The sequence below is a fragment of the Glossina fuscipes genome, unplaced genomic scaffold (assembly GCF_014805625.2).
Source record: "Glossina fuscipes isolate IAEA_lab_2018 unplaced genomic scaffold, Yale_Gfus_2 0, whole genome shotgun sequence".
Taxonomy (NCBI): Eukaryota; Metazoa; Arthropoda; class Insecta; order Diptera; family Glossinidae; genus Glossina; species Glossina fuscipes.
In genome coordinates, this window is record NW_023998414.1 from 7666728 (window position 1) to 7683613 (window position 16886).

At 30.9% G+C, this 16886-nt stretch overlaps 1 protein-coding gene across 3 annotated transcripts in view; it reads left to right on the forward strand.

Moving 5' to 3' along the window:
- The window catches only part of LOC119644780 (rho GTPase-activating protein 26), a 53490-nt gene continuing 36604 nt past the window's right edge, over positions 1-16886 (forward strand). The window contains exons 1-2 of one of the 3 annotated variants that reach the window (XM_038044508.1): positions 1-114; positions 6541-7117. In XM_038044508.1, the coding sequence (XP_037900436.1) occupies positions 6619-7117 (499 nt within the window). In that variant the 5' untranslated portion in view covers positions 1-114; positions 6541-6618. Of the gene's footprint in view, positions 115-4886; positions 5958-6540; positions 7118-16886 lie in introns of those variants that run through there. The other 2 variants (XM_038044509.1, XM_038044507.1) reach the window with 2 other exon arrangements.

Consider the following 16886-nt stretch of genomic DNA (forward strand, 5'->3'; position numbering starts at 1 on the left):
TGAAATATAAGCTAAAAAAGAAACGCATTTATTTTAATTAGTGTATCAGTGATGGTGATCGAAAAACCAAGCCATCATCTCAAGTGCAAATAATTCGGAAAAATTCTATAAATGGTTAGTTTGTGAAATGCAAACAAAAAAAAAACTTATTTTTTAATAAATACAATCCATATAAAAAAAATTGCGGAGCGGATTCATTTTGCATTCATACGTACACACATACACACACACACACACACACACAACACGTATATATATATAATATGTGTATATATATATATATATGTATTTCTATAAGTTGTTGCTTATGTTGCTTATTTACTCCAATTCGGTATTGGTGTGTAGGTATTTTGTATGTGTTTTTTTTGTTTTGTTTTTTCGTTTATAAAGCAAAACATGGCTGCTAAAAACATACAATACGAATAAAATCATCATCGTCATAATCATCATTTTTGAAAAGATCAACATGTTAGACGGGACCCACCGGCTACTATTACTTTGCCCCGAATACTTCACTTATTAAGTTAATTCTACTTACACTTTGAGAAATTGTAAAAAAATGAACAATTACACGTTACTACGTTTAAGAAGAGTTAGACAAGGTTTACAAGATAAGCTTTTTAAAGAAATACAACATATATACGTATGTACTTTTTCATTTTTAACAAGACGATCACTGACGATGACTTTGGTTGAATAAAGTTTTCAACGGATGCAACGGATAAGGCATATGGTATAAATTTATTGTTATGATAAATATTGCGATTATTTTCTCGAAATTTTCTTCGAAATTTTTACAATCACATATATACACATAAGTGCATTCACAATATGTTTGAAATATACAAAAAAAAAATGTATGTTTATTGTGAAGTTTCTGATGCGCGCATACGCATCTCTGGGTTTTTGTAAATAAATAAAATAAGAAAATTAATAAACTCCCATATTCCGATGTTTGATGTAAAAATATAAAAAAATCCCCGGTAACGATAATCGACTGGGAACAATGGCAAGAAGTGTATGTACGTTGATTGTTGAAACGGGCGCGGTAGACAGCTGAAACAAGTTGAAATGCAAATTTCTGCGGTGATTTCGACAAAAACGCAACGACAGAAACTAGCGTAATGTATAAAAAAAAAAATGAATTTTAATTGTTTGTTTGAAAAACGTAGTTAACGTACGCACACGCGGCAATAAGCAAACGTAATTCTGTTAAAGAAGTGGAGATAAGGAAAAAAACAAAATTAAATCATCTCTGTAACGTAAATGAACCGGAAGATTAAAACATTATACATACATTTGCATGTAATTTTATGTGTTTGTAGTGTTGTTATGTGTGATATAAACAGTGATATAGAAAAGGAGAGGATTAAACAATTAATTGGAAGAAAGTGCAAAGAAAACAAATAGATTTCAATACAGCATTGAACACGAGATCAAGAATCAATGAAATTTCTTATTGTTTTTATTTTTTTTTTTGCCTTACAACATTCCGATACGCATCGAAATGATATGAGGCGAGATAATGCAAAGCTTTGCAAATTTTGACTTGAAAACTTCCTACAAGAAATCCAGTTGAGAGATTTTGTTAAATAAGTGTTGATTGACTTGTAGGCGAATTACCAAAATTTAAGGTCGAACCGTATGTTTACTTCCACAAATAGTGTATGTGTGTGCCTCTATATATATATAAAACCTGAATATTGAAAGAGAAGAATAAATAAATTAAGAAAGTCTTGTTACTAAAATATTTTTTATTTATTTTTATTTTTTATTTTTATTTTTTTTGAAATATAAATGCATGAGCATAGCCATATGTATACAGACAAGTGTACGTTGTGTTGTTTTTGCGTATGAGTGAGTGTTTGAGCGAGTGCTTAATATGCGATAAAGTAAAGTTCGATTAGATCGCTTTTAAAGTCTTATTATTTATTTTTGGTTTTTTTATGCTCCTGCTTAATCGAATTTATGAATAACTGTATATAATGTGAAAAATATTGATAGGAATACGCCTACATTAGCGAACTTAAATGAAAACTTAATATTAGGTCTTCAAATTAAATCACTTGTTCTTTCTTTCATTGAAATTATATTCATTTTTTTCTTTCTTTTTTTTTTTCTAAGCAAGAGCAAATTACTTTTATTAATGTACATATGATATGCACTTATAGGTAAATAATTGTCATTTGGCTTTGTAAAAATAGAAAATATATAAGCATTTGACATTTGCTTCGTTACTCTTTCGACTTCCATTTTTTTCAATATCAGAGGACAACGTCTACGGCGTAAATAAAGTTCTTTTCAATTTATGTCAAACATAATGATTTTTAACATGCTTTTCATTTTACACATTTTAAACTGTACACGATGAAGTAGATTTTTCTAACGAAGAGGGTGAATTTTGAACATTTCTGCATCAGTACTTTACGTTTTTTTTTCCAAAAATTTCCCTCTAAATATTTTTTTTTTTTTTTTTTTTGATATCCATCACCAAAGGATGAGGTTATGTGCATATATTCATTTGTTTGCAAATTGTTTGCAGCAACCGCAAGGCAATTTCGAAGGCCCTACAAAGTACACATATCCATGGTCAATATGTCAATTTTGAATCGATCTAGGCATGTCAATCGATCGAGCTGCGCTAATGTATTCGCAGAACTTTCTCCCTGATGCAAAAAATGGAAAGTGTTTGCAAGCGCAAGTTGGTATCAAAAATGAGACAAATCGGTCAAAGTACACGCCTACTGAGGGCATTTTTCCTTTCAAAATTACCCAATAAAAAACACAAATTGTTCTTTTTTTTTTATTTCTCATAAACTATACTGCTGTGATGATACATTTTTGTGTCATTTTTCTTTTTATCAAGATTTTTTTTTTTTGTTTTGAATTTATAATAGGGGATAAACAATTCGGCCACAATCGAATATACTTACCTTGCTCTTTTTAAGTAAGATTTGGCTATACTTGAATATAATTTTCCTAATTGTTTTCAGTTTGCATATGTACTTAAAGATTTCAGCAATATATTTTTACACGATTTCTCTTTTATACGGTATATAAAAACAGGAATTGCTTAAAATTAACATTTTATTAGCATATGAATGGTTAGTTAATTTATTTCATGGCTCAGAGTCGAACTATAATCGAGTTATAATTGTTGCTATACAATAACAGTTAGAGGAAGGAGAAGGTTAATAGTCCACATAAAAATGATGACGGCAAATTAAGGTTTTGTTTATGACAACAGGTATTTTTTATATTATTGTGTCATTTATTAAGCAAAAAGCAAAACTGTTTTGGTTTTCATCAAAACATTTTTTATATTACACAGTTTGAAACATTTTCATATTTATATGCATGTAAGAGAAGTGAGATGGTATTATTCTGTCCTGAAGTTAAGTGCTACCGATTGTTAATTGGGTGAATGAATGAATCGACTGAATGTGTTAAGCGAGTTAAATACTTGTTAACCTTTTTCGATGCAAATATATTATTCTCTTTAAAAGCGATTATTTCGAGGATTAAAATTTCTGTGCGCAAATTGCTAAATAAACGCATATATGTATATATATCACTTGTAGGCTTCAACGTTAAATACAATTTAAAATGTTAAACGCAATTTTATACATATGTGTAGACGAAACCATGCATGCATCGCATCACTATGATCAGAAATGATTATAAATTCTAATCACGTTTCGAGTTATACACGGGACATTTTTGATGTTCATGTTTCGAAAAGCGTTAAATAACTAAGAAAAGAATGTAAATTAATAAATGCTTTTGTCAACAGCTGAAGTAAAATTTTCTTGTGAATATAAGTCAGTGAACTTAAAAAATGTTTAAGTTGGAAAAAATTTCAAAAAAATAAATTTTTTTTTTCAAATTTCAATAATTATATTTTTTCAACTAGTTTTTAAGCATTTCAAGCAAGCAAAGGAGGGGAAAATTTCAACAAATATTGAATTCATGTTGAAAAATCGGAAAAAGAAATCAAGTTCGCTTATCAAGTTTTTATATATGTATGTAAAGGCTTTCTACAATTAAGGATGCTAAATGATTTCTTAAATCTGTATTATAACGAAATTTTCGAAAAAATGTTATTTTTAAATTTTCTCATATTTTTATGAAGGTCTTGGAAATTGAAAGATAAGTAATTCGAGTGTTTATATATCAATATTAAGCCTCACCGAACGCCTTTATTTTATTACATTGCATGCGCGATACGAGTTCATTAATCGAGCCTTTAAAATCTGTCATAATGTATTGCATACGAACTTATCTCATTATATTATGTACTTTTACAGAGAGAGAGCGAGAGAGAGAGAGAGAGAGAGGCTCAATTTCATGTTAGAGGGGTTGGTTGCCAAATACTCTTAGAGAATACTGTCAAATTCATGCACAAAAGATATTTTATTATTATACTCGGTTTTCGCTTTTTTTTTTTTTTTTTGCATAGCCAATATTAACAGAGAACAAATACAGCAACGAAATTTTAACATTTATTTTCTTCAATACGAAAACACTAAATCAGAAGAGTTAGATGCGAATAAAGAATGGTAAAAATGTACTTAACACAATGTTAGTTTTTTTTTTGTAATAACAAGCGGCTATCTCTTCAACATACTGTTTTCATTTGAAATATAAAATCTCGAAGAAGAATTTTGTTTTGACCATTTTCTTTTATTTTTAAACGATCACTAGACATATCAAAATGCTTGAGAAGCATTATAATAAAAAGAAAAGTATCGCAGCCCTTTAATATACACGAAATGAAGAGTAAAACGTGATTAGATGGAGAAGTATAAATAAAAATTGCTTAAATAAATTTCTAAATAGTTGTTTATGTCAATTTAAATTCTGGAAAAAGTTATTTCGTTTAGCTATTCGAAAAATTCAAAAAGCTTTGATCGCAGCACGCGTGACCGTGTGCGCAAAGGATTTCGACTAATAATTCACTGACTGTGGATTCAAATCTCAACGGCGGTACCCTTACATGTTAGTCCTTTAAAACTTTAGTATTCGATTTTATTTCTCTATTAAATTAATAATAATGCTACTTATTTAATTGAATTCTGAGCTCTCCCTAAGAACATATATAGTACATTTGATAAGTAAATAAATGATAAAGTGTTTGCATTTAACGATTCAAAGAAAGCAAAGAGAAAATTCGTAAAGGTTGGCAGCCCTAAGCAAAGCTCATATCAATGGACATGAACCAATGCATTGACAGCAGACAAAATTCCAACAACTGTTAGTTTGAAATGATAAAGATGAGGTAAAACACGAACAATACGGTGGAACGGAAATTTACAAACAGATACTAAGGGGAAAAAAAAAGAGAAAAACAAGAATAGAAAAAGTGCAATGAAATGTAAAAATGTATTTGTGCGTACATGTACAAATAGATGACATTCCACAATGCTCCTAAATAACTGTGTATAGTTAATGAAGTGCAGATTTAAAAATTCTTGCATGTGTATGTATATTAATGGCCAAAAATTGATCGTGAAAATAGAAACGAACTTTAAATTCGTTACCGAAAAAACTTCATTGCCTATTAAATACATATGAAGATTGAGCTTCGGTTTTTAAAGCAAAGTATATTGTCCTTCATTTCTAGCGCATTTATATTACGTATTTTTTAGCATCTGCCCCGTATGCGTGTGTATCAGAAACAAGTAGATAAAGCATCTAGTTTTATGAAACAAATAAAGTGAGAAAATTGTAAACGTAAAAGGAAATTGGATTTACTATATATTTTTGCTAATATACAAAGGCAAAAAAAAAAAAAGAAGAGGTGATAAAGTGCGAATGCGCAAACGTTATATGCCATATGCGGCAGGATTCTCCGAACGCGTTCGTCAAAGAGAGATGAAATGATTTCATTAGAAACGTTTGTGCAATCGTTCGTTTGTACGTGAGCGCAAATAAAACGGTTGAGCAGTTAAAAAAAGGTGAAGTAACAGCAACAACGCAATACGTGAGATAAAAATATATGGAGAAAAACAAACTATAGTGAGAGCGATCTGGATAAAAGAATTTAAAAGACAAAAAATGATAAACAGAGAAGAGATGAAGCGAAATAATACATCATACAATAAAAAAAAAAATTTAATAATCAAAGATTTCACACAAAAAAGCAAAAAATGAAAAAAAAATGTCAAAAGATTTTTGCAAGTTTTAGTTTTATTTTGAGGAAGGATAAGAAAAAAATATTTTGGGTGTGGATGTGTGTGTGTGTGTGAGTGTGTGTGTGCGTGCCTATTTATGGGAAGCAAAAGGAATGTAATTAATTAATTAATTAATTCGAGCTATATTCATGTGTGTGAAGATATGTTGTTAATTAAATTTGTTCAATTATTCCACATTCACATACAAATTTGATTTATTTCCTTATATGTACGTCTCGTTGATTTGTGTTAATTTGAGTCAATCTAAACTTTTAAACTTTATTTTCTTTGAAAAATCTTAATTTTTTGTGTTTTTGTCTTCCTTTTTTTTTTTTTTTTTTTTTTTTTTCAAATTAATGTCAAGTAGCAATTTATAAATAAAATTTTATTCCATTTAACGAAAACCTGTGTTAAATTCTATTGAACAAAAAACCAAACAAAAATTATGAAGAATAATCAATCAAAAAGTTCCAACAACAATAACAATAACAACAAAAATCATTTAAATTATTTAAATAATATTAATAAAAAATTTAACAACAATAACATTAAAGGTATTTACAAATTATCAAAATCCGCGTCTTCGCCGAACAATACCACCGCCAGCAGTAATCATAATAACAATAATAATAATAACAATAATAATAATAATAATAATAATTTAATAAAAAGAAATCTTAAAAGTAAAAGAAAATCGCATCGCTTGGTTGTTGGACGCAGCATAAGCGTTAATCATAATAATAATAATAATAATAATAATAAAATGGGTGGTGGAAGGAAAGATGCCAGGCGCGGTTTAGAGCCGCTTGAATTTGAAGAATGCACTGTTGATAGTCCAGAATTTCGCGATAATTTAAATCGTCATGAAAAAGAATTGGATCACACCAGCCATCAAATTAAACGCATCATCAAGGAGGTTAAAGATTTGATGAGTGCTGCAAAAGGTAAGCTTTCGCAAACACTGTGCATAGCACGCTATGCCTTCCCTTCAATACGCGCATTGCGTTTCTTATATGTCGGAAAATACTATGTATGGAAAATATTTGTTAAAATTTAATAAATCTATGTCAATTTGCTAACTAAATTTCAAGCTTTTCTTTAGAAATTTCTAAAAATTTCTAAAACCCAATAAAATTTTTATGATCAAGTTGCAATTACGGACTGACTTGATTTACAAATTTTTTTTTTTTTTTTAATGTTTTTATATTTTTCAACAAAAAATATTAATAATTTTTAATTTTTTTTTTTACACATTTGGTGTAAATAGTATATCTCTGGGATGTCTACAAGAACAATCCTTTGTTACTTGCATCCGTAATAAAATATTCTCACAGTATGAATTAAGTTAGCGTAAAGAAGAGAAGAGAAAGAAGGCTGTGGTTGCAGGCTGAGAGGTGTATGCTCGATTTGTAGGTTTTGACATTCATTACGACCGTGATCGTAAATAAAGTATAGTTTACTGCATCAGCAATTAAAGCCTGATATGCGATCTGATAGTCGCCCTGGTTATCAACTAGGCTGTATGTGTGCGCTATATGGAAGTCCCCAAATAAAAAGTCAAATATAAAATTCTGTTCAAAGCTCTACGCAGGTATGGTTGTGCCGAGGCTTAAATATTACTTGCCAGTTCTAGTTGATATACACATGTATATATATATATATATATATATACAGCAAATATATATCCTAAAATATACGCAATATTTGAATTAAATAGAAGACAAAGTTGTTTTCATACCCATAATTAAAGTATGATTCATTTTGCCGAATGGTTTGCACTGCCTGGATGGAAATTTCACAGAATTTCTTGACCAGCCTCAAATTTTGCTCCTGCGTTATGACAACGCGATATCGAGCACCCAGTAACAATTCTTGCTTGATCGACCTCACTTTCAATGAAAATGCATTGCTCGCTCGCGTGATGGTTCATTTTTACTAACCCTCAACTCTCAGTGTTGACAGTGTTTTTTTTTTTTTTTTATTTGTTTTCAACATTTTACCACAAGAATGACGTCAAATTCCCAGTCTTTATATATACTACTGTGTCCATAAAGTAAGACCCAATTAAATTTTTTCCTTTTTTTAAGTCTATTTCTTATTCCAAATTTATTTCGTCGCTTTCAAAAGTAATCTTCAAACTCAAATTGTAATACTTGTTGACAGTTTGGCCGGGCGAAAGGAATTCAAAGTGCACAACAACGATGATGATCGAAAAGGAAGAACTATTACCTTGGCTTCGGAATGATTTTTTCGATCTTGTCTTAACTTTTGCACAATATACGCTCGATTGATTGGTTGTTTCCGAGCCGTGGCCGTAGATCCAAGTCGCATCTCATTTCATTTCGCAAACAAAATTTTTATGCAACTTCTTTGTGTCGTGCAAAATCAAGCGCAGCTGAAACACTAATGAGGTTTATGATGTGAAATTTGACACACGTGCCTGTCACAGTGCTAACAATTTAGAAAAGAAATATTTCTGATATTCGATATACTCGCGCAACTTATCGAATATATATACAAATATATATATATATATATATATATATATATGTGTATATCAGTTAGAGAGATCATCACCTTGATTTTTTTGGTTCCGCAAAAATTGTAAAATATTTCTTTTAATAAGAAAAAAAAAAAAAATAAGAAAAGAATAACGATTTCTCCGTTACACTTAAAATGAGATTAAAAGAAAGTATTCCCGATTTTAATTAAAGAGAAGAATTTGAATAATTTGAAAAAAAAGAAAAGAAAAAAAAACACAAATTAACAATTCATTATTAACATATTTAAATTTCGATAAGAATGCTGCATAGCTTTTTCCTTTAAATCTGTTAAATCTTGCTATTATACTATATATCACTTGTGGTGCAAGAGTATATTAAGTTTATGAGCATCTACGCAACATCCAGAACGACTTGGGATAGACCCATCTTTTAATCACATTTTGAATCGATATAAACTTGTCTGTCCGTCCGTCTGTTCATTTTCTTTCTTGTCTCCAACCCATATATCACAATTTTTGGGTTATATTCATAAAGTTTGGTGCATCGACATGTTTCGGATCGGATCGGATTGGATCGGACACTTCCCATGTAATATCCCATTTTGAAAAGACCGCTATAAAAATAACTGAACAAAACGAAGTGGTGTAAATTATTTGACGGTGAGCCTTGAAATTAAGTCAAGTATACTTGATTTTAGTTAAAAATATTTTGAATAATCGAAAATAGAATAGAAAGCCCATTGAGAAATTTTGATAAGACAGTCAAGTATTTGTTTTTTATTTCTGCTAATCCTATCTAGATTTTTGTAGTTTGAAAAATAACTTTGAATATAAGGTAAACAATGTGTTTGTTAAGTAATTTCATTATAAATGAAAATTTTCTAATTAGTTTTCTTTATTTATTTATTTATTTATTTATTTTTTTTTTCTTGGATCAAATTTGACGGCATTGATATATTTACGAGGTAGTGTAGAAAATATAAAGATTTCATATAGACACTGCCTAAATAAGTTTAACTGTGTTTTCCCATTCCTATAAATTTTAAAATGCCTCTTAAGAGAATTAATTAATTTTAATGATTTTTAAAATTATTTTGTTACACCGACTGAGACCATGAAAAACACAAAAGCATGAAATATTTAGATAAGTTTTAATTATAATTTTTTTTTTTGTTATTTTTACATTATGTCATATGATCGCTATGAATTATTTAAAATTTTAAAAAAGTATTTAAAACTTTTCAATATAAAATGTATTTTTTAACTTACACTTAAGTATTACCATAAAAAGGGGTGACAAAATGTTTGTTTGCGACATCCGGACATACGTAAATTCAGTTTCAAGCGAGACATTATTATATTATTTTAGGCCATCGCTCAAATATCAACATCATTGTGTTGGTTAGAAAACTATGCTTAAATCCATTAGTTGGCTTGAAGAAATCTTTTAAAATGTAAAGTATTTTTGGGAATCGTATTATTTGTGCGTAAATTATCTCATTTTTGGGCGCAGCAATACTTTGGAATGAACAATCATAAATATAATTCTTATTATTTCAATAAGTAGTAAAATAAATCCGTTAGATTTTATGATCGATGCTGCTCTACGGCAAAGCAGATATAAATCGTTTTCTTTTGAAAGTCCAGTTGCACGTCCATCTTCTTTGATAAAAACCTAACTAATGATAATCAGAAATTCAATTTGTTATGGGTCGCTTCTTAGAAGAAAAAAGAAGAAGAAGAAGCAGAAATCGCACAATTTTTATCATTTTGTCAATGCAAAGATACGCAGTTTATGAAAGTTATGTAATTTCACGTTGCACACAAAAATAATATTAAGTGCGAAAATTAAATCGCAATTTTTTTTTTTTTGTAAATGTGGCAACATTCTTAGTAATGGATCTACTACCTTGTATTCCTCTAATATATCATGGCTATTCTAAGAAACCTTCTCGTAACGAAATCAAGTAGAAACACTATAGAGGGCCACGAACTTACACCGCCCTGCTATTATCATCCATGCAACTACTTTTCAAAATGAGGCGTTACATTAGAACGGGTGGTGAGAGAATGGTCTGATTCGAACCATTTTTGATTCGTGTTCGTTCTTGGACCGAAGCAAGACAGCCTAGCAAAATTCATCAAAATATCTTAAAAATTATCACCTGTGGTTCGGCATAGGATGCAAGACGGACAGATAAGCTCATATCGATTCAAAACGTGATTCTGAAACGATAGGTTGTAATAAAAGGTGGGTAGAAAGGCAAATGGTGCAGGGTATGATGGAAAATCTTCTCATATCCTTTTTTGTATCGGAGAGTTTTAAATTTTCAATTTTTTTTTAGCATGAATTTATATAATTTCTTTGTTTTTGTTTTTTTTTTTTTTTTCCTTCAATTAATAGCCGCATTCTGGCATAATTATGTCGCGCCACTAGTCACAAAGCATTGTTATTTTGATTTCCTATTATATTTTCTCTGACTTTTGACAATATGACATGAAGCGAAAACCATTAGACGACTGACTATATACAACTATTTTTATTTGTGCATAAGAGAGTTGTTACAAAAAGTAAAAAAAAAAAAAAAGAAACGAATTGTCAAAAATATTATAAATTAAAGGGTAAAAAAGTTGTTTGGTAATCCTTTGATTTTAATTCAAATGTTTTAAATAAGCGTCTGCGCGCTTATAACTCTTCAAATAGTTAATCCTTTAGTGTGACTCTAAGTTTTGCTCATTCCGCACTATTTCACATAAAATTGTCGCAATAGTATTTTTTTACCTTTTTAAACGGCTACAAAAAATATTACGATGCGTTACGATGCATCACATCGCTTAATGCATTATTAATGTAACGACTTTTCAAAATTAGGCTTTATATGCGTAGTGGCGAAAGGAGTGGGTATGCTTGGGCCAAAATGGAAATATGCGTGGATAGATATAAATTTTTTTGTAACGATCAATCACTTAATGCGCTGTCCCCTACTCGTATAACACGGTGACGGTGACGGTTAGGAAGACTTGAGGTAAGCGAAAGCGATGGGGAGATAGTGGCTGCAGTCTACTCGGTATATGCCCAAGTGGTTAAGCAAATAAGCAGATAAGATGGGATCAAAGTAAACTCTGTCGGAGCTAAGACTGAAATCTGCGAGCATTCACTTGGTAGTCATGATTCTTACCTAATCGCCTACTTGGCTTGCCTGCTTGGCTACTCATGCGGACATCAGGCGGATAGATAGACAGACACGTTTAGATCGATTCAGGAAACGATTCTGTTAAAAGCTGGCCACAAAATTGTACGAAAAATTCATTTAAGGTACGATTTATCATATGTGTATGCGGTTACGCGGAGTAGAACTAATTAGATGTTCAATTTTTTGTATTCCATACCGTATTAAAAGAAATTATTTCTCCGATTTGTATGCATAACAATTTAAGAGTCACTTTTGCCTTCATATAGATTATGAGAAGCAAATACATGTGCCTTGGTCAGTTAATAGTTCGTTAAAAGTAATAGCAAACAACACGCATTGACCTTGTAGGTATTATTGTTAAATTCTTGTATTTGCGTATAGCGTCTAGAAAGAATCGAAAGAAATAGTAGATTAATTTCCATTCATCCATCGTGAACTTCCATTTTTCGTTGAAAAAATTATGAACATATGAGACATTGCGAGCTTCAGTGAATAATAATAAGTGTTAAGCCTTAAAAAATAGACAATAATGACAGTATGCAAATAAACAACTAGTCATAGTAAGAAAGTTATTTGTATATATATATATATATATATATATATATATGGTTATAGCGTAAAGAAGAAGTTTTCCTTTTAATTCACACTAGATTGTTTCTGTCACACTGTCACTAGTTTCATCCAGATTGTTAATTGTTTGAAATAATAAGAAAACATGAGAATATTATAGCACATATATGTATACATATATACATCTAAATCTCTACATCTACATGTATGCATATGTATTTTTCAATAATATTTATTAACATATACCTACTAATGACGTCGCTTGAAATTAACGGCCACTAAATTTAATGTAAATTTTATTTGCAATAAGTGTTTTTTTAGTTGTCTATTATATTCATTGTGACCCATCTCCTCCGGCAGGAGTACATAAGATTACTCTTTGCGATTTTACATTCGCCTATGAATGAACAATGTATTGAAATTTAGTAGTTTCAACGTTTTCTTCTTAAGGGCATATCAATAGTGAAGATTAGATAAGTTTATCGATAATCGTACAAGGTTATCATCTCTGATGCTTTGTTGCCCTGAGCGACGTTAACAAAAATGCCTTCAATTTTGTTTAGATTTTTTTAAATTACTTCGAGTAAAATAATGTTATTTAATAATTACGATAAGCCTTTATAAACGTTAATAATTTAAAAACAAATAAGAAAAATTTTATTTTCTCATGGCTGAGTCTTTCATACTCAGCATTTTGATCTTGAAACAAATAAGAAAATTTTATTTTCAATTTTCGCCGAATCTTCTACACTTGTCACCTCTCTTTGCGAATAACATATGCAAACTGTTATGAGCATTTGAAAATGGTAATCGGTTCTCAGTTTACTTTGTTGTGACGATATGTCTTTTGACCGATTTTTCTTTTATATCTTTGATAAATTTAAAATCGACATCTTCACTTTTACGGGCCGGAGAAAATTTACAACATAACATCATGTTACGCAGATGAACAGGCGATTTTGATTAAATCGAATCAAAACGATATATTTTCTATGAAGTCTCAAGTGTCCTTTTGAGTGTTGCAAAAGTTTGAACAAAATAGGTATACCTCGTGTCTCCGGCAAGGGGCATAAAAACGAGATAAATGATATTTCGATATTCTAAAAACGATTTTTATATCTTAAATAGCATGAGGGTATGAATTTTTGTCTCTATATACATTTAGCAAAGACACGTACCAAGTAATTTTAACACAGGCCTGTTAATCGAGGTTCCGGAAGAATTGCAATGAAACTATACATGAAATATAAATTTTCTACAATTTTTTTGAAAAATATTGTAAATAAAACTTATCTTTACGTTAATTAGTTCAAATTTTGTTATGAAAAGGCTCAAGAGTGAGAAAGCTATGTATTTACGTACTGTGACCGAATCAAGTGTTACGATGAAATGAAACTAATATTATGTGAATCCTTGATCAATAACCTGTCGAACGATGTGCAGATTATATTCAGTTTTTTTTTGACCATCGCAACCTTCCGAACATTGCTGCTACACTTGCCCATATATGTAACACAGATTTTCAAAGTCCTATAAAGAATTTTCCCAAGCAAAACTACATTAAACGGAGTAGCGTAAGGTATTTAATGTTGGACCGCGTCGCACTATAGCGTTTTTACTTGTTTTCATTCTTATATCGGTACTGTAGGATGCAAATTTTTCCCGCTCTAGTTTACAAGTACGGTGAACATTTCCAATACCGATCTGTATGCAAGAACTAGAAACGTTTTCGGCAAACTTCAAATTGAAATTTTACTTATACGAGAGGGATAATGTGTAATGTAGACAGACGCGCAGGCCGACAAATAAATGCATACAAATAAATACCTATATCGATTCAGAATTTGATATTGATCAAGAATGTATATACTTGATGGATACAATGGATAGATTCCCATCCGTTGGCGGAGGATAAAAAACATTACAACTCTTTTGTAATTTTACTTTTTTATATCGATCAAGAAGTACATATATTATTGATCGCATGTCTCTCCGTCCGTCTGTGCAATGTCTGCTGTAAACGTTCTCCTAGCCGCACAAAGAAAGCTATCGACTTCTAATACGGCAGAAGCATTGGAAGTTCTTGCAAGGCTGTCGATGGGGCCAAATCGGTCGAAGGACACGCCCACAGCATCACGTAAACTGAGAACACCTCTTTTTTTCAAACGTAATGAAAAATTTTTTTTTGCTCATTACTCATAAATTATGCTAAATAAATGTACAAAAATTTTGAACGCATATTCTATGGTCGATGCTGTAGCATCTGTACACAAAAATGGAAAAACTTGACCACGCCTACCCAATATTATAAGGTATCAAAATTTAATTGTTTGGTCCATACCTCATAAGGTATGCAAATTCTCAGCCTGTTAGAATCCCTCAATGCACCTAAAAATGTCCGCTTGTTCGTCCTTCCATCTGTGTGTTTGCGTAACTGTATAGTACTTTTGGTACACATTCTCCCGTTAGTGGAAATGAAGATATCGTCTAAATTTGCAAAAAAATGTGAAGCATGTGCAGCATGTGAAGCATCATGAGCGTACCTACATATTTGCTTTCCCGCTTTTGTATTTTTTGCATTTTGGTTTCGTGGAAAATCGACTAGTTTGAAACCTCAGATCATCAACTGGGGAATTTTCGTAACAATATGTAGGGGGAAATTAAATAAAAAAAAAACCAAAAAAAAAAAAAAAAAATGGTATTGATGTGAAAATTATCTGGCTCTCCGTGACGAAAAGTCGGTTGATAGGTGTAACAAGCAAGAAAACCGTTTTCATCTTAGGGCCAAATTCGTTAGGCCAAAGCTGAAAAGTTCTTAAACAAAAAAAAAAAAAAAACCAATTACGTAAAATTAACACAAGTCTTTTTCAGTAATTCTATAAAAGAGGCGTTTGTTCATTTTATCAAATTGACGTTAAATAAACTCAAACGAGATAATAATACAATGAAATAGTAAAGTCTTTGTTTGTGAGCGCGTTTATATTTTTTCTAGTTTATATATATATATATAATAACATTGATAAAATTCGCTACTCTTAAGGCCAATTGCTTATCTACTTGTTGTTATGTTCCATCGAATACAAGGCAGTTAGAGTGTCTGCTTTTTCCAACAATGTTTTATGCTAATGTCTAGTAGTAAGACTATATATTTGTAAAGCAAGGAGGTGTGTTCTTTGGGCATTCTTCGTTGCTTGTGTGAAGCTATTCTGAGGTAGTGGCTGCATCGCAGTCCCTGCATCACATCTGTTGCATCCTGGTTGTGCTCTGTTCGGTCTTTGATTGTTCTCGACATTCAAGAAATTATTTTCGCACAACTGAATCGTCAAAGACGCCTTTTAGATAGAGAAGAAAACAAGCCTACTTCATTAACTAGTTAACTACAGAAAACATTGGTATAAGATTTGTAAATGACGTCAATTAAATTATGGCCAGCTTAAGGAAAAAAGTGCTATATCAAAACCCTAAATACTTTTTAATGGGGTACAATGAGAATATGGAGGCGCATCGGTTAATTTGTACGAAAATATATTGATACTCACTTTCATGAAAGAGCGTAAAATAGGTCTTTCAGGTGCTAAGTAAAACTTTGATTTCTCGATCTTTAAATTATTCACCCGGAGTGGAAGGCGAAATTCAATTTGTTTACCTTGCTTGAAAGGTAGTTTTATATAGATTCATTCGGTGTCCAATAAAATGTTTCGCGTATCCTAATTTGGATGGAGGAGGCTTCCAAGTCCAATCATATTATCTTCATACCCTTCCTTTTCATAAAAGTCCGCATATTGGAGGATGCCCGAAACATTCCGTGATGCGATCAAATCAAATTTTGCAAACTTAATTTGCTTCCCAGAAATTTTATTATTTTTCAGTTTCCGAGAATAAGGACTTACTTTTCATGATATATATTTAAGGGTGTGAAGTTATATTTAAATATAACTAGCAAAGACACAAACTAAAATTATTTACAGAGCTCTGTAAAGCCGTTAACAGAATTCTGTTAAACGAAGTCTCGGAGGGATTTGGCTCAAAATACAAGTAAAGTAGAACTTTTCGCAAATTTTTTTGCAAATTCTTATAAACAAAACATGACTTTATGTAAATTAACTAATATTCGAAGCCAAAACTTTTTTACACTATGCCATAAATGAGGTTGAAAAAGCGAAAGTTTACGGAGCTACTGTGACCAAACCATCTCCCTTGAAAAAATGAAACCAGCACAGAGTGAATCCTCTATTAATAGCCTTTCCAACGGGGATAGCATATAAGCAAACTTTAAAATGTCGCTGTGGCCAAACCATGCCCTTTGAAAAAATAAAACTAGGACAGAATTAATCCTCTATTAATAGCCTTTCCAACCGTGTGCGGGTTGTATTAAGTTTTGCCCCAAAAATTTTTGGGCACCCGCACACCGTTGGAAAGGCTATTAATAGAGGATTCACTCTGTGC